Source organism: Biomphalaria glabrata, chromosome 12 (assembly GCF_947242115.1).
Source record: "Biomphalaria glabrata chromosome 12, xgBioGlab47.1, whole genome shotgun sequence".
Taxonomy (NCBI): Eukaryota; Metazoa; Mollusca; class Gastropoda; family Planorbidae; genus Biomphalaria; species Biomphalaria glabrata.
Window position 1 is genome coordinate 35,423,645 of NC_074722.1, and position 23,901 is coordinate 35,447,545.

The 23,901-nt window shown below is 34.8% G+C and overlaps 2 protein-coding genes across 7 annotated transcripts in view; both read right to left on the reverse strand.

Annotated features, from left to right (window-relative positions):
• LOC106069803 (beta-adrenergic receptor kinase 2-like) overlaps positions 1-3,847 on the reverse strand; it is a 97,494-nt gene extending 93,647 nt beyond the window's left edge. For 3 of the 6 annotated variants that reach the window (XM_056005566.1, XM_056005565.1, XM_056005567.1), the window contains exon 1: positions 3,485-3,847. In XM_056005566.1, the coding sequence (XP_055861541.1) occupies positions 3,485-3,597 (113 nt within the window). In that variant the 5' untranslated portion in view covers positions 3,598-3,847. The remainder of the gene's footprint in view (positions 1-3,484) is intronic. The other 3 variants (XM_056005569.1, XM_056005570.1, XM_056005568.1) reach the window with 1 other exon arrangement.
• An 8,194-nt stretch (positions 3,848-12,041) lies between these two features.
• Positions 12,042-17,119, reverse strand: LOC106079779 (uncharacterized). Its single transcript, XM_056006017.1, has 3 exons — positions 16,965-17,119; positions 16,507-16,792; positions 12,042-15,270 (listed from the first exon to the last, which is right to left on the reverse strand). The coding sequence occupies exons 2-3, from the start codon at positions 16,785-16,787 to the stop codon at positions 15,117-15,119; spliced, it is 435 nt and encodes a 144-aa protein (XP_055861992.1). The 5' UTR covers positions 16,788-16,792; positions 16,965-17,119; the 3' UTR covers positions 12,042-15,116.
• Between the last annotated feature and the right edge of the window lie 6,782 nt (positions 17,120-23,901).

Sequence of the window (23,901 nt, forward strand, 5' to 3'; positions counted from 1 at the left end):
AAACTGTGTATTTTTTAATGCATTAATAAAAGACTTTTGCAAGTGTTTTATTTGAAAAACCTTTATATGCCTTACTATTTCAAATCAGCATTTTCTATGCCCTACTATTTCAAATCAGCATTTTTTATATATATCCTACTTTTCAAATAAGCATCTATCAATCCCAACAAAAAAAAAAAACTATATATATCTAAAGGTTTTAAAGACATTTTGATAGTTTTTAAACCAAAGTGATCTACAAAATTGCTTTTAATCTATATCTTATATAGCTTGTGAGTAGATTGTGTAGATGAAACAAGTCGGATTTTTTTTTTTTATTGCTAATTGTGAATCTATCAAAACTGTATTTTAGTTAGCACCTAAAAGGAAAAAGGAAGCTGTGTACAAAATATTACATATATATGCAAATCTGCTAAGTGGTTTCTTAGATTTTGTTAAAAGATTGGTCAAAGAATCAGAGATATTTACATATATAGACGTGTACATTCAGCGAAATTGTAATCAAGGTTGAAAAAAATTAAACATGATAATAATACATCAATTTTAATATAATTCAAGTGTTTAATAATTACTTCAGAACAAGATAAATCAATTATGTATGAATAAAAACATCTCCCCAACTTACTGCCTACTTCTTTATATATATTATATATATATATATATATATATATATATATATATATATATATATATATATATATATATATATATATATATATATATATATATATATATATAAATATATTACACATAAGTTTTTACATGTATATATTATATATTATATATCCCGCCCCCTTACAAAAAAAGATAGAGAAACTACTAGAATTTACAATCTCATTTCATTTTTTTTTGGTTTTAAATATTTAGATTTAATAAATAAAGATTACTGCCTCCATATCACAGGACCAGGTAGCCATATATTTTTTATAAAGGATGATAAAAGCCATGTTGTGCTATGAAGGATGAAAAATAAAAGGATTCAAAAAAGTATAAATTTTAAAAGTTTGCACTATAAAAATGATTGCTGCTAACTCTAGAACTATGACAAATTTCCATTGTTGACAAATTTTACATAAAAACAAACTTACCAAAGAAAATGATCTATATGTATAAATCTTTCATATCATAAATATGAATTAGATCTTGGTCTACATAATTTCTGAGTCCACCAAGCTCTAATGGGTACCTAACATTAGTTGGGGAAAAGTAAAGGCGGTTAGTTGTTGTGCTGGCCACATGACACCCTCTTTAATCGTAGGCCACAGAATCAGATGACCTTTACATCATCTGCCCTATAGACCGGCAAGGTCTGAAAGGGGAACTTTACTTTACTTTTACATAATTATAATAGATATATGGTCTAATTACCTTTGACTGTGTTATAATTTGATTTAAAAAAAGATCTACATTTAGTCTTAGATCAACATTGATGTTATTGTATTCATTTACTAGTGTCTGATTACTTACTTTTAAAACTTAAAACTAACATACTATTCACTTATTCAGTTTTCTCTCTCTAGACTACTAGAAATAGATTTTTCTTTACTTGATGAATTATAGAATCTAGATTCTAGATCTAGATTTAGATTCTATATCTATATAAAAATATCTAGAATCTAGATCTAGTTTTAGATCTATATAAAAATATCTAGAATCTAGATCAGGTCCTAGATTTTTAGTCAGATACTGAGATTTCTAGAATACTAGTATATATGGGGTGTGTGGGAAGCGTGGTCTAGAGGCTAACTACGCTTGAACTTGGCTAGTATTGGCTACCTATGAAGGGGGCTGGAGGTTCGACACCCGACTCAAGTTGTGTTTACTGAGCACCTAAAGGCAGCACAGAAAAATCTCCCAGATACCCCCTTCACCCGCTGGTCCACAAATGAGATTGGACCATAACGCTCTGAGCATGCTATAATAATGAAAGTAGCGCTATATAAAAGCTATATTATATTATATAGATCTATATATAATATACAATAATAATTTACAGTCTAGATAATCTAGATCAAGTCCCTAGATTCTACATTACTCACACTGCACAGTTTGTCTAAGTGTTTCACTATTCTAGGACCTGGCCCTCGGCACAGCCAGGGTTTTTTTAGAATCTATATCTAGACTCTATACTGTCTACCTAGAATCTATAGACGCTAGTCTATAGTCAAGTAGTCTAGATCTAGATCTTCTGTGAGTGATGGAATTTTCATGTTGAGGGGTAAATATGATTGACCTATTTTTTTTTGGGGGGGGGGGGGGGGGGCGAATAATTGTCTGTTGTTAATGGTTTTATTTTTTTTAATTCCCTATTCTTGGGCAATATGTCAAGACTGTAACTGGTTTGGTTAACATGATGATAAGGAATAATTTGTGACTTTTTTTACGGTGAGGGTGGGGTCTGAGGAGGCTCAATTAATAGGCATTTATAAATTTTTTTTAAAAATTAGTTTTTGATTTTTTTTTCAAATATTCTATAAATATACTTACTTTGTGACACATTTTTCTGTTAGTAATATTGTGAATTTGTGAAATTCAAGGATTATTAGACATATCTTCTGTGAGTGATGGATTTTTCATTTTTAGGAGTAAGTGTGTTAGACCTAATTTTTTTATGTGATATAATTGTCTGCTGCTTTTATTCTTTTTTAATTCCGCCATTTTCGCGCAATAAAATGATATATAATATAATAATATAATATGTCAATAAAAGCCAATTTGAAATTGATCAAAAAAATAGCCATAAAACTAAAAGTGAATGTTGAGAGCTCAATCTGTATTCTGTTGTCTGCCCTAAGCCTAAGTATACTACGTCTACAGTATTCAGTAAAGTGACTATTATTTATAGATCTAGTGACTAGATTAATAGATCTAGATGTCTAGATTCTAGTAACTAGTCTTGACTATGACACTATGTATATATGTCTATGACTTATGACTGTCACTGACACTAGAATGACTACACCGCTAGATCTATATCAATCATATTATTTATTATACTATAGATATCAGTATAGATATAATCAATCTATCCTAGATCAAACCTAGATTTTCTATATATATGTCATAATGATAATCATCATAATGATAATATAAATAATATTAAATTTAATATATTATTATATGTGAGTCTAGACCTAAGACTAGTCTAGACTAAGAGTCTAGTCAGTCTAGTCAAGTTTTAACTTTATATAAATACTATAGTCTATAGATCTAGTCATTCTAGTGACAGTCTAAGACTGAGTGACTTCTATTAGTCTATCTAAAATAAAGTCTAGTCATCTAGATTCTAGTGGTCCAGTTAGAGTTAGAGTAAGAGTGAGTTACTTAGAAGTCTTCTATTTCTAACTTCAGCAGTGACTTCACTTGTAAGTTGTATGAAACTATGCACAGCACAGAGAGTGAGAGAGTGTCACAGAAGTAACTCACACGACATGTTTTAGATCTAGATTTTTAGATAGTAAATGCACAAGAAAAAAATAGTTACCTTGGATCAGGAAGGACAATTTTTTTGCTAGCTCTAGCGGCTGGAGTAGATTTACTCTTCTCCATTGCCATTAGGTAGCTAACGTCGGCAAGTACTGCCTCAAGATCCGCCATTTTCAATGACTTGGCTTGAGATCAAGCAGCCTTGCTAAGTAATATTCTGTGGAGATTATTCACTTAATCCTTGACATCAATAGTTTCTAGCCTTCACACATTTTGATATGTGTGCCCACTAATCAAAAACATAGGAATTAAGTCCACGTTACGGTGTTTAGCTTAAATCCTGTTAGTTTGAACCCCGTTTTCACGTTAACACAGTACTTACTGAATAATATTAGAGTCTAATTAGTTACGCAAAGGCGTATGGGAAATTTTGGTTTGGAATGATACATAAAAAGCAATAGTGTCACTGATTTTCAATCAATATAGACAATTTATTCAAAAATTTAATGAAAAAAAAAAGTTATATTTATTTGTAAATAGTAAACAATTTATATTTTTGCTACAAGCGATTTTTTCAAAAACTATTCGTCATTCAATTAGGTTGGTTTCAAAGCACTTTTCACAGAAAAAGAAGGAATATTGTAATTATAATATTTTTAGAGATATATATGTAATAAATAACAAATAACATTCAATAAAAGAAATAATGACATTTATGATTCATAAAATATGTTGTATAAAATGCAATTGCATTTTAAAATAATAGAAATAAAACAAATATTGATCTGTTGAAATTGTATCCAGTCCTAAATATCGAATAGGTTAAAGGTCAAATTCATAATGTTTTTTATATTTCTGTTTTAGTTTTATTGTAAGCATAAAGATGATAAACCAAAGATAGATTTCGATCTATATTATATGCTAATCTGAAGACGAAGTGCCTTTTAGTGTCCACTAATAAAGGCAAATAGAAACATTTGATTATACAAATAATGTACAGATCTAAACTTGTTTCCTAAATGACTAAATTTAATTTATAGGCCTACTATAAAATATAAGACAGATTAGGACCATAGGCTATGGGCCAAATAAATGCAGCTGCTGTGCTTTAGATAAGCCATTGAATTTTTTAAAATTCAAATACATGATATAATACGGCGTAAAACAATATTTGAACAAATTATCAATTCATCTCTTTAATCAGTTTTGCTTACATCAGCTCAGAATATTCGGACTTACTAAATATGTTTGAGCCTGCGATTTGAATGTATGTGGGTTGTAAAATGCTTTAATGTTTTGTAAAATGTTTTACATAATTCGGATGTTCCTTCAGAGTTGAAGATAGTTTACTTCCTAGTCCAAACCTCCCGCAGGACGACGGGGGATGGGAGCGGGCAGGGTTTAAACCCTTGAATGTCGATAAATCCGAACGACAGTCCAGCGCGCAAACCGCACGACCAGGCAGCCATATATTATATTTTTTTAAAGGCGTAACTAGCAATGTGCGGGCCGCACGGAGCATATATCAAAGGACAAACTTTCAATTTAAAAATTAAACAGTGTAAATACTGTATTTAAGTGTATTTGAAATGTAAACTAAAAATTTCACTTTGTTAATCTTTTTTTTTTTAAATATTTTATTATTCTTTCTTAAATTAAATGTAGGCCTATAAGCCGTATATTTGATTAGGCAGCAAACTGTTGTTACACGCTCACTTTCAACTGAGTCACACGGTAGGCCTACATGCTGCTTAGGACCAATACGAGGAACATATTTTTGATAGTTAATTTTTTTTTACTTTATTGTTCTGTCCACGAATTGCGTTCCATACCACGGACATCCATTCTTACCTGTTCTCATATGTTAAGTTTTATAAAGCATTTAAAAAAAAAAAAGTATAGTTTCCCTTTCAGACCACGCGATCTATTGGGCAGACGATGTAAAGGTCATCTGTTTCTCTGGCCCGTGCTTAACGAGGGTGTCATGTAGCCAGCACAACGACCAACCGCCTTTACTTTCCCCAACTAATGTCAGGTACCCATCAGAGCTGGGTGGTCTCAGAGGCGCCCAAAGATCCTGCAATTAAAAATCACAGTCTTCACCAGGATTCGAACCCGGGACCGAGATTCAGAGCCAAGCGCTTTACCGCTCAGCTACCGCGCCTCCTGATAAAAAAAAAAATAAGGCACCTATAACTGAATAAATGCAAGCCCCCAGTTTACATATCGTACTGTATTTCTAAATGTAGGCTTGGTTGGTAGGCTAATAAATGCGAACAACAAATGTAATGTACACGCAACCCGAATTAGTTAAACATTTTTAGCGGCGCCCGAAAGGGGAAAAGACGCTATTAGTTTTGTGCGAAATGTCTGTCCGTCTGTCCGTCCGTCCCGTTTAGATCTCGTAAACTAGAAAAGATATTGAAAATCCGACATCACAATATTTTAGACCATTCAAAGTTCTGATGCAACGGCTACTTTTTTTTCTTGAAAGCGAAAAATCTAATTTTTTAAATCAGTTATGCAAGCAGTTTTTTAAAGAGAAAAAGCTAATTAGTATGCATTATAAGTTGGACCTAATTTAAAATGAATAGTAATCTTATAAACTTCATTTTCATGAACCTTTTATGTATTGCTTATGAGAATTCAAATAATATATCCAGCCTTTTCAAAACAATTACATTATGTAAAGACCAGGAGAGGCTCGGTAAAGCTTAGCTTCCGAACCGAGGGTCCCGGGTTCGAATCCTGGTGAAGACTGGGATTTTCAACTTCGGAATCCTTGGGCACCTCTGAGTCTACCCAGCTCTAATGGGTATCTGATGTTAGTTGGGGAAAAGTAAAGGCGGTTGGTCGTTGTGTGGCTACATGACACCCTCGTTAACCGTAGGCCACAAAAACAGATGAACTTTACATCATCTGCCCTATAGACCACAAGGTCTGAAAGGGGAAATAATTAGGCCAGGTTCACATCTAACTTTGCATTCACTTGCACCTATCCTTTGATCTGCAGCACCATCTGTCACAAGATCTGTTAACCTTCTTTCTCCATTCTTATCTCTCATTTGTCTTTGATATAATTTCATTTGGATGTTCTTTCTGAAAATATTGAAGCCTGCCTGGGTGGACCAAGCACCTATCCTTTGATCTGCAGCACCATCTGTCACAAGATCTGTTAACCTTCTTTCTCCATTCTTATCTCTCATTTGTCTTTGATATAATTTCATTTGGATGTTCTTTCTGAAAATATTGAAGCCTGCCTGGGTGGACCACTTCGGGGGCCGATTTTAAGTTTGTGTTTCCACACAAACTGTCTTTGTAACCTTGTATCGTTTATAACATTTGTTTTGTAGGCCTATATATCAACCCTCTCTGTCTGTATGGTACTTCGTTATTTCTACCACTTTCCACTCTCTGATCAGAGGCGGCGTTAGTGGTTGCCCCACTCGCTACCAACTAAGACAGCCTCTGCTCCGATCAAGCTGAAACTTTGCACAATTATTCTTTGTCAGCGACAACACATGAATCAGTAAAAAAAAAAACAATTAGTTAATAAAGTAGTGATAATTGATTATTTTTTATATAGAAAAGTGGAAAAAAATATTGCAGTGATTGTGCGGCTCTTGCCCTTATTTTGGTATGGGAATATTTCCAATAATTTTTTTTCTATATTTTGATATGAAAAATTCCTTGTTGGATTGCTGTGCATATTTCACGTGGTTGGTACGGGTGTTGCATGTATTGACCATATTGACCATCCCCCGTTTAATTTCGATTTTTTTTTGGAAGAGCATCACGAAGAGCTGCTGCCCATGGCATCAAAGGCCCAAGCTACGCCACTGTATTGACCAAAATATAGGGCCATAATGACCATCCCCCGTTTAATTTCGCTTTTTTTTTCTTTTGGAAGGGCATCACGAGGAGCTGCTGCCCATGGCATCAAAGGCCCAAGCTACGCCACTGTATTGACCAAAATGTAGGGCCATATTGACCAGCGGTATCAAACCGCCTGTATATTTAAGGTGGTAACTCGTGGTAGTAATTTAAAAAAAATCGTGTAAAATATAATGTGTAGTCCTTTGTAGGCCTACTATGACTTCTAGGTCTCCATAAATTAAGCGGTGTACATTTGGTTAGGGAAACACAGCTCAATGTGTGATTTCTTTTTTTTTTTTACAAAGCTTTACATCAAATCACTGTCTGTCTGTCTGTCTGTCAGGTACAAACATTTTTTAACACGTTTTTTCTCCAACTTCCCATTCTCTGATCAAGTTGAAACTTTGCACAATTATTCATTCACAAAGCACGAATACATTTTAAAATTAACCAAATTACTTAGCCAAATAGTGGTAATTTATTAATTGTTTGATATAGAACAGGACACACACATCTTACAGTATTGAGAAAACTGTAAATGTGGAGTTCTTCCCCTAAGGATAACCTTTTGTTTGTTTGCTAGTTTTAGAGTATTTTTACAAAGCTTATATCACCTCACCATGTCTGTCTGTCTGTCTGGTAAAGAAGTGGTATACGTTATTACTCCCACACCCAAACTCGGATCAAGCTGTAGTTTTGCACAATTATTTCTTTTACCTGACAACACAAGAATCAATAAAAAGAATATTAACCAATTAGTTAATCAACCATTGGTAATTAATTCTTTTGCTTGGTATCTCAAACAAGGGAAAGAAACTTTACTTGGCTGAAGTGGTGGTATAAGCTGAATTAATCCCCTTTATACATCGCTGCTTAAAATTGAAACAAAAAATATATAACTATACAATCTTCTCTAGTCATAAGTACCTGCTGCCTTGTTTGCCAATGCCTGAGGCCGGCCCTGCCCTGCCCCAACCTCCCGCAGGACGACGGGGGATGGCGACAGGCAGGGTATGAACCAGGGACCATCTAGACGACCGATTTTTCAAATCATTTAAGTTCATTTAGGCAATTTTTTTAAATGTCTAAAGTGCACAGCAGTAAACTTTGTGTTAAATAATGTAGGCCATGTACGTTGATAATAGTACTCACTATAAATGCTTACAATAAATATTTTTAATTTATGCAGAGCTCCTCAAAGGCTCAAATTAATAGTAATCTATATCTTCACGTTTATATTAATTCAAAATTTTAATGTCGCTAACGTTTGTTTCGCAAGTTTTACAATTCCTTCAGTTAGCTTGCAAACTCTTCTTGGCAACTGGGTGGAACCGGATCTCAAAAACGGCTCTTACGATTTTCCTAGAATGTAACATTTTATGTATATCTTTGTGGGGAAAAAACTAGTTAACTGGCCACGCATGGACAACTGATATGATCGTTATAATTTAAAAAAAATATACTCATCTTAAAATTAAATTTGGATATCTTGAATACGCTTTCAGCGGGTATTCCCGCACTCGACTCTAAATGTTTCTCTGTATTCAGCGAAAGTTGAATAATCAAATTGACGTACGTGAACAAGGAGGCCCCTAGGTCCATCCAGCTCTAATGGGTACCTGATATTAGTTGGGAAAAAGTAAAGGCGGTTGGTCGTTGTGCTGGCCACATGACACCCTCGTCAACCGTATACCACAGAAACAGATGACCGTTACATCATCTGCCCCATAGACCACAAAGTCTGAAAGGGGAACTTTGCTTACTTCTTACTTATACGTGAAAGTGTTGCGCAGCCTCTGATGCTGAAGTTAGCTGGAAAGTAATAGAAGGACTCAAAATGTTATGAGATAAATTAACACTGGTAACCTTTCCGTAACCAAGTAGAATAGCCTTTATTGCAGGGGTTCTCAACCTGTGGGTCGCGACCCCCTTGGGAGTCGATTGACGATTTGCCAGGGGTCGCCTAAGACCATCGAAAATATGGATTGTTATTGTCTACTCTTCAATTGCTGTATGTGTGTGTGTTGGGGGGGGGGGGCGAGGCGGAGTGGGAGAATGTAAAAAGGGGTCGCCGAGCTTAAAAGGTTGAGAACCGCTGCTTTATTGTGTCCCTGACCTTCGTCCGTTGCGCACCATGGGACAGGCGAGTGGCGTATTCTTTTGAAAACATTTTAAGATATTAATCTTTTCTGTGAAGTGGAGACTAACATTTTTCTTCTTTACAAAGCTTATATCAACTCCCTCTGTTTGTCTGGTAAAATGTTTGTACAAGTTATTTCTCCGACACCCTGCCTCGGATCAAGCTGAAATTTTGCACAATTATTTCTTTTACCTGACATCACAGGAATAAAAATAAAAAATAACCGTTTAGTTAATTAACTATTGGTATACACAAACACGGGAAATGCTTCGGGAGACATGAGGAAAAATCAGGAGCTGGTGACCCTTATGCAGATTGCTACACACTGTACTATACAGCCTGGCAGAGCCTGCGGCGCTACTGATCACAAACTGTATTGGATATTCCGTTCCTTTTGTCACATCAGCTGCGCGGAGAGGGGGAAACTGCTGTGTGGGCGACATCGTTCCGACCATAGACAATGCACAGGCTTTCGTCTCGCTTACTCAAAGCCCAAACCCAAAAAATTGGAGAGGACACTCCAGCATCGCCTTTGGCGTCGACCAAACACGGGAAGTGGCAGTTACTGGTTATAAGCTCAAATGCTCAATTGACGTAGAGTAGAGCGTCAGGTGCCACTTTCGTCGGTGGGAGGGGTCCGAGAATCCCAAATGGACAGCTACCGCCCGTCTTCCACTTTCGTCTGTGAGAGGGATCCTAGGATCCCAATGGACTGCTACCGCCTGTCTTAAGCTGGGCAGCCCTCAGTCACTAAGGTGCTGTCCCGTCATGCCCGTCTTCCTCGTTTGGGTACACGAGGATAGGACAAAATCTGAAAAGCAGGCACACTTTACTAACTGGACTCAATTAAATATCTTGTTTGGTATCTCAAACAAGGGAAAGAAATAGTTGGGGGTATAAGCTGAATTAGTCTCCCTTATAGGTCGCTCTAAATTGAAACAACAATATGTAACTATACAATCTTCTCTAGTCATAAGTAGCTCATTAGCAGAGTGGTTAGCACGTCGAATCCGTGGAATTCAGGTCGCTCCTCCTTTTTCTTCTGTAAATGCTCTTAAAAAACAATTGCAGTAAATTTCACCCAGATATTCCCAACTGGACCAAATAAGTGATAGGATTAGAGCGTATTCAGAAAGCTAAAAGCATGAAATAGCGCTAAACGAAAACAATAAAAATAGTATTGGGCCTAATCGTATAGATTTACCTTAGTTGGTCTATATCTATAATAAATTTGATTATAAAACTGATCCAAACTAATTTATACTTACACATTTCGTATAACATTTATTTATTTTTTAAAAGTAAAAATGTTTTCCTTGTCTAGTTTCTGCCGTTCAAGTCTACCCATACTCATTGTTGCTCTCCTGCCTAGCCATTGACCCAAAATTTGTGGGACAGCCTCAATGAATTGTCTATAGAAAGTCACGAGAGCTCAACGTCAAATGCTCCCCCCCCCCTTTTTATTTTGTATTCTTTGTTCTTTGTGGCACTGTCACACCCACCTATTAATAAAACCAGTTCACTTTCCTTGCTTTTTAACTTGCTTACGACAATTGTATTATCACCATTATTTGCGATGGTGAATTACGCTGTACATACATTTTGTAACTTTGACCTTATTATTTGCCTTGACGAAGGCCTTGTGGCCCAAACTCAGTTTAAATTTTGGTCTACCTTATGTTCACGAAGGAAACACAAGTTGTGTCCAATGTTGCGCAGCATGACCTGTTAAAGGGTATGAGCACACTGACCTAGATATAATAAAATATTTAGCAAGCAGAAGAAATTATTGTTAAACTTTAAAAAAAAAGATTGGCTAATATGTTCAGGAGGCAGTAACGTTCCAGTCAAGGATGTTCATTATGAACTACTTTTGTTCTTTTAGATAGCGATAAGGTTGACTGTTCACGAGAGGGTAGCTATACATTCTTACCCTACTCTGAACATTAACATTTAACTTCATAGAATCCTAAATGGTGCTGGTAAGGTCATGAGCAAAGAACAAACCACATTTGGGCAGCTGTTTGAAAAATACATTCAAAATGGGTCAAGATTTTGTGATTTTACTATCGCAATGGAGATACAAGACACCGATAGCAAAGACAAACAGACAGAATAACTCTTTTGTTTTTCAACTTTCTGATATGTACATTTCACATGTAAATTATGAGTGAGTCTGGTGTGAATTTATATTTTGATTTTCTATAGTTATCATGTTTTGTTTGGTGTGATATCCTTATGGATAATAAAGATTATTATTACTATCAAGCGGAAACTCACTTTTAAGATACAAAGGAGGGGGTGGGCTTGCCAATTACCCCCAACCTCTTATTAGTATCCTAAACATTTCGAGGAACATTTTTAATTCTTTTCTATTTTCAATTACTAGTAATGCATAAATGTATGTCCAATTATTTTAACAATAAATATATGTATTTTAGAACACTCAAATGTGATACTGGATTTCATAATGACATATTGTGTTTAAAAAAATAAGCAGCTAGAAGCCACTACAGAGGATGTAACTGTAGCCCTACACTGCTTCACCACATCACAGAAACTTATCAAACAGTGCACAAATCTGAACCAGCAAAAGAGAGAGTTTGGCAAATTTTTTATTTTTTTTTGCAGAGGCACACACACAAACAAACAAAACTCAGGTTGACATAAACCTAACATAATCATGCAGTTGTCATGAGAGTTTAGACTTTCCTTGCAGTAGAAAATGAAGTGTTTTTAAATACAAACAATGACATGCATGCGAGCAGAAATCTTATAGTAAAGAAAGAAACCTGGTCTTGCATTAGAGGTCTACAGCTATGTCTAATGTCTTGCATCAGGTCTAAAACTATTTGAATAATGTTTTATTTTAATTTCGATATTTACTTAAAGTAAATAAAGAGCACATGAAGTTTACTGGTCATGTGCTCCCTCCAATAGAACTAATCACAAATCCCAAGGATAGCAATAATATGGAGGCCACTCTTCAAGAAAAACACATTCAGGGATGTCCTCCTATAACTTGCGACTTCATGGAGGACCTCGGATAGTGGAGAACAGTTGGAAAGATGCAGAAAACATTGCTGGTGACAGATTTCTATAGAGACAGCATGCGGCCCAATGCAGGGAAGGATCTAAGTCTAAATCAAGACCAGGAGATAAAATCATTTCACATTAATGTGCTAACTACTAGGTTGAGTAATGAGTTGTGTATCTGACCTCTCTTCTATTGTGGCCCACTTCAGAAACTTAAAAAGTAAAAAAAATAAACAAGCAAAGTAGAAACAAAAGCATTCCTTATGATTATTCAGGATAAGCCAGTACAAAATAAACAAGCAGATCAAAACAAAAACTTTCTTTAGACTATTTTAAATAAGCTAGAATATAAAAGCATACTTTATGGCTACCTAATAAAACCAATGTTATACAGGTTGTGTTACCTGAAGATAAATACATTCAAGGAATGAATATCATTCCCATAGCAAAGCTTTCTTAGAGTCAACTACTTCTAACTACACTGAAAACAAACAAACAATGAACTAATTTTGTAGTAAAATGTAAATTGGAATGAAGAAAAAACTTTACATATGCCTTTACAATTTCACCATTGTTCTTTTTTTTTTCTCTATCTTTGAGCCCAAACATTGGATTACACTAAGACCAATTATGTGCAGCTTTGAGACTGGATTTGGGGTGGTCAATAAAGGCTTAGAAAATGAAGGGAGACAATTCAACAACAAAAAAAAAAACCCAAAAGCTAACATATATATGGCAACACCAGTTTTAAAATGTCAGTGCCAATAATATTATTATATATAATTATAGTATGTAAATATATAAATACATATATATTTTAAACCTTAGCCTATAAAATAATTAGTCTTAACTTTTAAAAGGCTTTAGATACTGTATAACATTTTTGCTAAAATGTTTTTTTTTCCATTCATTTTGAATTCAAGATATGTAAGTAAAAACTTATGCTACCTATGGTTTACACCATAAACCTGAAGAAAAAAAGAGTCCCTGGATATTCTAGCATTACGTGTGTTTTGGAAATATTCCTTCTCAATGCAAGGGACGCAATTCACATTAAAAACAATGTAAAAATGTAAGTTTATAGAGTTAGTAAAACAGTGTGTATCAGTTAAAAAAAGAAACACTGTATAAATTTCATCATGCTAAAGTGGTTTTGTCACCCAGAAGTGTAAGTTTGTGTTTTTAAATTATGGCCTCATTCATAAACATTACAAAAGATGACATTTTTTTTTTTTTACAACAAAATCAAAACATACTGGCAATGGCTTCAATCCAAAAACAAATCAACATTGAATAACAATGGTACGGTATAAAAAGGGTCCTTTAGTAATTACATTTGTGCACATAATGATACATCTATTAGTTTTCTAAGTCAAAAAAGAATAACAGGAGTATAGATGGCTTTATGCAAGTGTGCTTTGTTTACATAATAGCTTTAAAAAAAAATAGATGAACATAAATGTATTTTGAAGGAAAAAAAAACAGGCTTTGAATGTCTCATGTCACATATAAAAAAAAAACCACTGATTAGTTTTACAGGAAGAGGTGACATGACATGACATGAATGGGATGAAAAAGACAATTATTTTTGTTTTTGCCGAAATGGTTTGTAACACATACAAAATTATAGTATCATCCCCCCACCAAAAAAATATAAAACGGAGAGTCAATGGCAGGTTAGACTATGATGAGTTTTACATTGTATGCTTGTTTATTCTCTAGCAGTTTAAATTGTGATCATTTGTTAATTCTCCAAACAAAACATCATTTGGCTAGAATTGTAAACCTAGTACATTGCAAAAACTAAGCTAAATTAGATAGAAATTTAAGGATAAAATTTCTTTGTTATGCTAGGTATCCGGGAGACATACAAAGTAGTATCCTAACAACTGCTTAAAAAATATAAAAGAGACAGTACATAAAATATAAAAAAAAAAAACACATACAAAGCAATAAGAAGAAAAAACTCAACGTAAATACAGGAGGCACATACTTAAACAGCTACATAAATTGAATTTACTTAGTGCAAATAAATGGTCTGAATAAGGCACCTTGTGGGCCACACTAAAAAAAAAAATTCATCAAAATCTAATCTAAATCATAGAACAATTTCATTTGAGCAAATCCAATTGTTTTTTTTTTGTATAGTTTCCATTTCAAAACAAGAACCCAGCCTTATTTTGAAATTACAGTTTTAATGGCACTTGCAAAAAAAATGCTTTTTTTTGTCTTCATTAATAGACATAAATTATGTAGACACACTAGTATACAGGAGAAGTCAATATCCCAGGAAAAAATAAAACCTAAAGTGAAATACACTGCACTGAATTGAAAACACAATTACAAATATGCTTCTAGAGACATACTGTTACCATAAGTAAAAAAAAATAACATATATAAATTTGTGGTGCCCTGCACCAACAAAATTAAAAACACAAATAAAAACAAACATTTTCTTTTAGGACAACATAGAACAAAGTCCACATTGGGTATAAAAAAAAAAATTATGTTACATGAACAAGGCTCATACATATTATTTTTGTGTGTGCAAAATGAGCCTGTCTAACATGAGCATGTTAATGGTGAACTAACAAAGCTTCTTCAGATCTTAAGTGGGCGGGGGGGTATATATTCATGTCTACTTGCATCCTCTGTCTAGAAGGTCACGGTAGTCCAGGTCTGACAAGTCATTGGCTTGGATGTCGGTCATGCCCTCACGAATTTTATCTGTCAGCGCTTTCTTTGACGTGGTGTACATAATGTGAGACTTGGTTGTAGCACCACTGGGGCACCTTTTAAGAGAAAACAGAAAGTTGTCAAGAAATATGATAGAATAACAGAAATGCTTAAGGGATGGGAAAGATTTAAGGCAAAACCAAGTTGAGAAAGACTTTCTTTAATCTTTAAATTGACAAAAAATTTTCGGAGTTTTCAGGTTATATGCGAATTACCTTCAAACTAAGTCACTAAAGCTTACACGATGATCTTATGCTGTCACTCTTATTGTTACAACAAGCAGTTTTTAGGTGAGGGAAGGCCCAGGGGGGTTAAGCCTACATTTTATAGACTAGACCTAGGAGATGCAGTGGATGAGCAGTAAAGTGTTTGGCTTCCGAACCGGGGGTCCCAGGCTCAAATCCTGGTGAAGACTGGTATTTTTATTTCAGGATCATTGGGTGCCTCTGAGTCCACCCAGCTCTGACATTATTTGGGGAAAAGTAAAGGCGGTTGACATGACCTCATTAACCGTAGGCCACAGAATCAGACGATCTTTATATCATCTGCCCTATAGACCACAAGGTCTGAAAGGGGAACTATAGACTACATCTAGCAGATCGTCAGTCATATCAATGAGAGGAAACAATCAGTTTTCGCTGCCTGCAAAAAAAATAATGCCAGTTGAAATGCTGGCTTTGAGACAAGGCCGTCTTCAATCATGAGGTCACGCTTAAGCACACAAAGGCTGTGTAGACCCATGACTGATCAGCTCATCAACAAAGCTAGCCCATCATGCAATCAGAATGTCTCAACATATATTGCTTTTTTTTTTTTAAAACATTGTTTGTTCAGCAAAATTATATATATATATATATAATATATATATATATATATATTAATATTGGGTACAAAGTTTAGGAGAGTGGACAAAATTTTAGGAGAATTCAGGCTAACTTTAGGAGAATTTTAGAAAACTTTAAATTTTTTAGGGGCCCTACAAAGCCTTATAAATATATTTTTCATTGAAAGGATTTTTTTCTAATTTGTCTATAATATAGATGAAGATATATAATCTATTATAATTATAGTGATATTGATAATATTGGCTGTGGCTCTAGACTTAGATCTAAATACTAAATCTAATATTTCTATTAAGAATCTGGAGTCTGGAGAATTCCCTGACAGGCCAAGTCAACCTCAAGTAGGCTCAAGTAAAGTAAACTGTTATTAAATTTTAGTTTTAAATTGAAAATAAAGTTTGAAATGTCAATAACGAGGATGAGAAACAATAACCACAGTGCTTAACTTACCATGTAATTAGAAACATGATATCTTTTAATGCTCCGTTTTTCTGTGGAATGGTCAAATCTACAATACAGTAACGACCTACATCTGAAGGCAATCGATCAAGAAATTCTTTAAATTCTTCTTCCTGGGAAATGCTACCATCTCTTTCCTTTGTATACTCTACTTTGATTAAGCCGTCAGACTGATCAATGTACATAATCAAGTATCTGTTGTTGGTTTTGCGAAGTTTCATAGCTTTGTAGAGCTCGACAGTATCGTCGGCAACTTTTACACCGGACGCCATCTTGTCTAAAATAATAATAATAAAAAAAAACACGTTAACAATAAGACGTTATTTATTCAGTTCCTTGTAGGATACAAATTTAGATTAGATCTAGGCTAGTCTATCCATCATTATTAAACTATATAGATGTATTGTCACTGGACGTTAAATCAATATAATTTTTAAAAAGTATTTTACCTATAATTTAAAAGAGCCTTAGAAATCAAGAATTATTTTTTTTGTTTATGTGCAACTTCTTTGGCACGCCTTTCCAGAGAATCCAGAGTGAGTTCCCTTGCATACAATAAAGAAGCAAAGGACGCCCCAAATATGGTCATTGACGATGTGAGTCATTGACAGAAACATTGTCCGCGCTTTCGTGTCTTTGTCATATAGATGTCTAGATAGCCACTCGTGAACTTTATTATTGTGCTGGCCTCTAGTTTAATTAAGTATAGATTTAATAAATATTAATAACGATTTTTTTTCATGCCATTTAATTTTGAGGAGAGGTTAAATAGTACGGCCGATGGCTATAATTTCCTTACTTGTCAAGGTGTGGATTTTCTTATGAGAAGAAATGACACATTTTGTGTAGATGATAGTCTAGTGAATCTAGTTGGTCAACCGTCATAGTCTGATGACACATTTTGTGTAGATGATAGTCTAGTGAATCTAGTTGGTCAACCGTCACAGTCTATACCAGTTTTAATTATCTTTGCGATTTATTGATATTGTAATATTTTTTGTGTTAGACTCATATAGAAATCGGAAATAAGCTTGACGGAATTAAAATACGACCATGCAGTCAAGCTTTTTGAGACGTTCGTAAAAAAAAAGGTGGCTTTTGAAAAGGTCAAGGCCATTCCAAAAACACATCCAACACAACACCTCGTATTCATTCAACCTCATCTCATCTCGACATCTATATCATCTTAATTCATCTATCTCGTCTCATTTATCTCATCTATCTCATCTCATGTCATTTTTCTTATCTCATCTCACATATCTCACTTCATTATCATATATCTCAATTCAACGCATCTAAACTCAACTAATCTCATTTCAAGTAATCTCATCTCAAGTATTCTCATATCTCAAGTAATCTCATCTCAAGTAATCTCATCTCAACTAATCTTATCTCAAGTAATCTCATCTCAATTAATCTCATCTCAAGTAATCTCATCTCAAGTAATCTCATCTCAACTAATCTCATCTTAACTAGTCTCATCTCAACTAATCTCATCTCTTGTGTCTAGATGAGTAAGCACTATTTTATTAAGTTTTGTATTATCTTCTTATCTTATATAATACAGACGTTACTTCAAAAAAGAAGATGATTACATCCTACGCGTCATACATTTAGTCATGCATATTAACCAATGACCTAAATTCTGCCAAGCCACTGTTTTCCTGGCTAGCTCAGGCAACCCATTTCATGCTCTAATAGCATTAGGGAATAAGTAGCATTTGTACAACTTTGTCCTAGCATATGGAACGAGAAATGTACCTTCATCTTTGTGTCTTTCTGAATATTTTATTAAATTTTGTTTTTCTATTTGAAGATTATGGTTCAGTGTTTTATGTCTAATTGCTACTTTACTTTTGAGTCTTTTTTCTTGAAGGCTTTCTAAATCTACTGATTTTACTAAAGGTGTTACTCTAGTCAAATGTGAATATTCGTTTGTTATGAATCTCACTGCTCTATTTTGAGTCTGTTGCAGTTTCTTAATGTTTTCTTGAGTTGAGGGGTATTTGAAGATTAATGTTCAGTATTTTATGTATGATTGCTACGTCAAATTTAAGTCTTCTATCCTGAAGGGTTTCTAAAATTAATCATTTTACCATCTTTTACCAACCAAATTTTAAAAGTATCGTTTTTTATTTTTAAAAAAATGCATTATTATAATGACGTATAGATTATTAAAAGCACACGGAAACATAAAAGCAAAACCTTTTTTTTTTTCTTTTTATTGATCGACACGTGTCCCGCTTTTGTTCCCAAATATCTTGTCACCGTATCAAAGGTTTGTTATGAATGCTCTTCGAGGTTCCGTTATCATATCCCTATATCATAGACATAAATAGATATAGACTGGCCGAAGGAAGTAACTTCATGTAACTTGAAAACATGTATATCTATTGTATTCGGATTTCCGAATTATGAAAAGTTGCATGATCTTCATTCTTAGAGATTAAACAAAACAGTAGTGAATACTTATATAGGTTATGGCTGAAATAGATATGAATACTTAACTTTTATACTGCTCATAAATGCTGTAAAATAAAGTACACAAAATTGCAAGTCACAAATTTTCGTTTCATAAAACTCTTTAATCGGCCAGTCTATGCCCTATACAAAAAGGGGGACAAGTCTTTCTGCTCCAACTATCGAGGCATTACACTTTTGTCAGTAGCAGGAAAGATCTTTGCTCGAGTGTTGCTCGACCGACTCGGACTAACCCACTCTTTAGTGGACGAGGTCTTATCTGAGAGCCGGTAGAGGTACACTTGACATGATATTTGCTCTGCGACAATTAACAAGAAAAATGCAAAGAGCAGAACCTAAACCTATAGGCCTACGCTGCCTTTGTGGACCTCACCAAGGTTTTCGACATTTGTCAGTCGCGATGGTTTGTGGAGGATTTTGGCCAGGCTGGGATGTTCACCTACGTTCCTATCCATTCTCAAGTAGTTTCACGTGGGACAAAAAGGCCAGATCATACACAATGGTCTGATCATTTCCCAATAGACCAGGGGTTCTCAACCTGTGGATCGCTATTGTCTACCCTACAATTCTGTATTTGTGTAAAAGGGGGGGGGGGGTCGCCGCAGAGTGGGGGATTGTAAAAAGGGGTGCCGAGCTTAAAAGGTTGAGAACAGCTGCAATAGACAATGGCGTGAAGCAGGGCTGTGTACTTGCTCTTACTATATTCGCTATATTCTTTGGCGTAGGGCCTAATGGGTTAAATGAGGCTGCGATTGCACGAAGGCATCTACATCAGGTTTCGTTAGGTTTCGTTAGGATGGCGATTTGTTCAATCTTCGATGTCTACTATCCCATACAAGAACAAAGGAGATGGTCATAACGGAGCTTCTCTATGCCAATGCTAGCTCACAATGAATATGATCTCCAGAACGCGGTCAACGAATTCGCATACGCTGCCGCCTCTTTCGGTTTATCTATAAACAGCAGTCATGTTCCAGAAGTCACCCAATAAAACCTACTCAGTCCCAAAGATCACCTCAAATGGACAGCCCCTTAACGTGGTAGACCACTTCACATATCTAGGTAGTAAAGTATCAAATGACGCCTCACTTTCAAGGGAAGTTGATAACCGTCTGGCCAGGGCCAGTAGCGCTTTTGGACACCTTCAGGCGAGAGTTTGGCGGAATAAAATCGCTCCGCCTACCTACAAAAATCAATGTCTACAAGGCGGTGGTTCTCTCAACCCTTCTATATGGATCTGAGACATGGATAGGGCCTACTATACAGAAAGCAACTAAGACTACTTGAGCGCTTTCACTAAAGATGCTTGCGCTCCATCATGGACATACGGTGCTAGACCGCACTACAAACAGCGATGTCCTTGCGAACGCCGGTATGGACAGTATAGAGAGACTTTTATGGTCCGACAGTTACGCTGGGCAGGGTACGTATCCCGTATGGGAGATGAACGTAGGCCTATGCCAAAGGCAGTCTTTTTTTGTGAGCTAAAAGGTGGTCGACGTAACAGAAACGCCCCTCGGAAACACTTCAAAGACCTCCTTAGCCGCCAACTTGCCTTGGCTGACATAGAAGAGAGCACCTGGTTGCATGCGGCCTCAGAACGAGACAGCTGAAGGCCACTCTCAATGGCCGCGGGATACACATTTGAGACCAAAAGAAAATCCGCTGCCGAGGACAAAACGCAGACGCGAAAAGAAAATCTAAATCGACCACCTGCGGACAATGGTTATGCCTGCCCTGAATGTTGCAAAATATGTAGGTCACAGCTGGGGCTGCGCAGCCACGGGAAATACTACATTCCTCACTAAACTTCGGATTCGAAGACAAGCCTTATTATTATCATTAATTAAATCATTAAATAGTGGTTTGGTGATAGATTTTAGATCTTAAATTCGTAAAGTTTTTCGTTTCTTTTAAGGTAGCAAAGCGCCCAGTTTTATATGTACTGTAGAATTTAATGGCAGCGTCCAATATTACGCATTAAGATGTAGATTTTATCATTTAAACGATAAGTATGGATATATATATATAATATATTTTAACAAAATATCATAATTTAAAAAGATTCATATTTTAATGTCTTTCATATTATGAAATTTTAATTTAGTTAAAGCTACTAAACGAAACAAAAATAATAAGTTAATGTACATTGTTTACATTAGTTACTAGATCTAGTACTTACTACACTCACTTGAGATGTATCACCAAGAACATATTAACATATTTACATATCTAGTAGCTAGTAGATCTACATTCATTACTATACTAGACTACTATAGTTTACTATAACTATAATATAATCATCAGTATAATGTCACATGATAACTGAAAAGCATTGATTTATATTTTATACTATTTATAGACTAGACTAAATCTAGCATAACTAACTGGTCAAGATGCTGAGTTTCACTTCAGTGAGATGGTAATGACAATGCTGCATCTATGCCTAACTCAGATAATTTGTTGTGAAGCACTATATATGATATATTATTGCCATTGAATTGACATTGCCGTCACATTCACATTGCATTGGCATCATAGGCAAAGTGATATTAATATTAGTCTGATGTTAAGAACTTTGAATATAAACTATTAATATTAAAATTATTTGTAATACTATACTATACTATAGTTAACTATTGTGATCTAGATCTTGAATCTAAATGATATGGCTTCTAAGGCCTTAGCCTTATAAGTCTTCAAGTGTATTATCTCATTAAATTTAATTGTATTTTAAAGCTAATTTTTATAAAGCATACAAGATATTATGATGCATGAAGCTTCAGTGTCATGAATTGGCATCATTGGCAAAGTTATATAAAATAAAAAGCTAAAAAGATTCTAGAAATAAAAAATCATCCTTTGGGTCAGGATTTTGTGATTTTACCATCACCAAAGAGATACAAGAAACCGATAGCAATCACATACACAAAAACTCTTTTGTTCCCCTGGCAATCAAATCATTAAATAGAAACTATCTGATATAAACTTTTTGCATGTGAATTATGAGTGAGTCTGGTGTGAATGTATATATATATTTTTTTTCTATAGTTATAATGTTTTGTTTGGTGTCATGCACAAATTGTAAGGCAAATTTCCTTTTGGATAATAAAGATTTTTATTATTATTATTATTATTATTAAGTCTGTAATAAATTACAGAGATCTAGATGTCGCTGTATAGAGATGATTTGGCTTAGGCCTTAGCAACAGTAGTCTTTTGGGTTTATTATATAAATATAATTAAATTTAATTGCATTTTTAAGCAGTGACTTATCATCCATGGCACAAAGGGGTTCAATGAACGTGGGCCCACCACCATCAGGGGCCCGCAATCTATGGGGTAACTACCATAGTGTTAGGGGGTTCATTGCAAATGGGCCCATGGATCATGACCAATTTGGGCCCACGTGAGTCCTTCTAAGGGGTAACACCAAAGTAGAAAAAAGAATTGTTCTTTTGTAAAAGCTGATTAGCATCATTTCACAATATTGTTTTAAAATCTCTGAAGACGGAATACTCAAAGAAATTGCAATCAGAGAGTCATTTCTAGATTCTAATATTTGTGAGAACCAGAAGTCTGCAGAATGAGCTGAACAAATACGCCAAGTAATAAAAAATCACCACTTATCTTTAAATAAATTGCCAGGCCATGCTATCTATAATAAAGCCATTCATTTGATAAATGGCTTTGAGAGTGTAAGAAATGAGGCTGCTGGATTAACTCTATCTTAAGCAGTGTTGATTCAGTTTTAAAGGAGTTATACGACTAATTGATGAACCTACCATTGACTACTTGGAGGAGAAAATTGAAGATGCAGAGAGGACTTTCAAAATCAATGTATTTTACCAAAATATCGATGTCATTATTTCTCAATTACATGACAAATTTCATTAAAAAAAAAACACATTGTCACCATGTTTCAATCGTTAATCCCTTGTCCCTCTGCCTGTAGCAGTTTGTTCAGCACAGCGGTCATTCTGAAAGTTGCTGTTGAAAAAAAAGCTATTTTAGAAATTCTATGACACAGAGCAGGTAGGCTTCACCTGCTGTTCTATCCATTGAACAAGAAAGAACACTAGTTTCTGATTAGCTTCTCAGAAGGCCAGAAAAATGAAATTTGTATAAATATATGTTAAACCTATTTATTGTTAACTGATGGACATAGAACTACATTATAAGATTTTAGGATAGATATATTTTTGGAATGTAAATTTATATAATGGGAAAAAGAACTACTAAAACATTTTTTTGTTGAGTTTTAAGACACTATCGGTTGTACGGAATATAAGCTGAAGCAAACCTAATGACAATATTACTTACAAAAAAAGGTGCATTGCTTTGATTGGAATGTCTTTTGGTACACAGACTACTCAATTTTTTTTTTGTCACTCAATAAATTTGTTTTATTAGGAAAGGGGGGGGGGCACCAACGTATTTTTGAACTTGGGTCCACTGGTACCTTGCTATGCCACTGTTTTTAAGATGTATTTATATTCCACTCAGCTTTGCCAGTTAGTCAGTTGATAAACCCATGCTAGGTCTTGGTAGGACCTATTTTTGTCTAGCTCATATATGTCATATGCCAGTTAGTCAGTTGATAAACCCATGCTAGGTCTTGGTAGAACCTTTTTTTTGTCTAGCTCATATATGTCTAGCCTTTGTTGATCCCTTACTTCCTGCAAGGCAGCAGGTTTGATTTTGGTCCACCTTGGATATTTTATTTCCCTGGTACCCACCATATCTGGAGGGCATTCCCCTATCCTCCACCTGGGGAGGAGCTTGATGAGAAATCAGCAACTCCACATGAGAAACGACACCCTTATTGATTTATAATGACTTATATATTATAATTATATTTATTCATGTTGATCCTACTTTAATCGCTATTTTTTACTAGGAAGA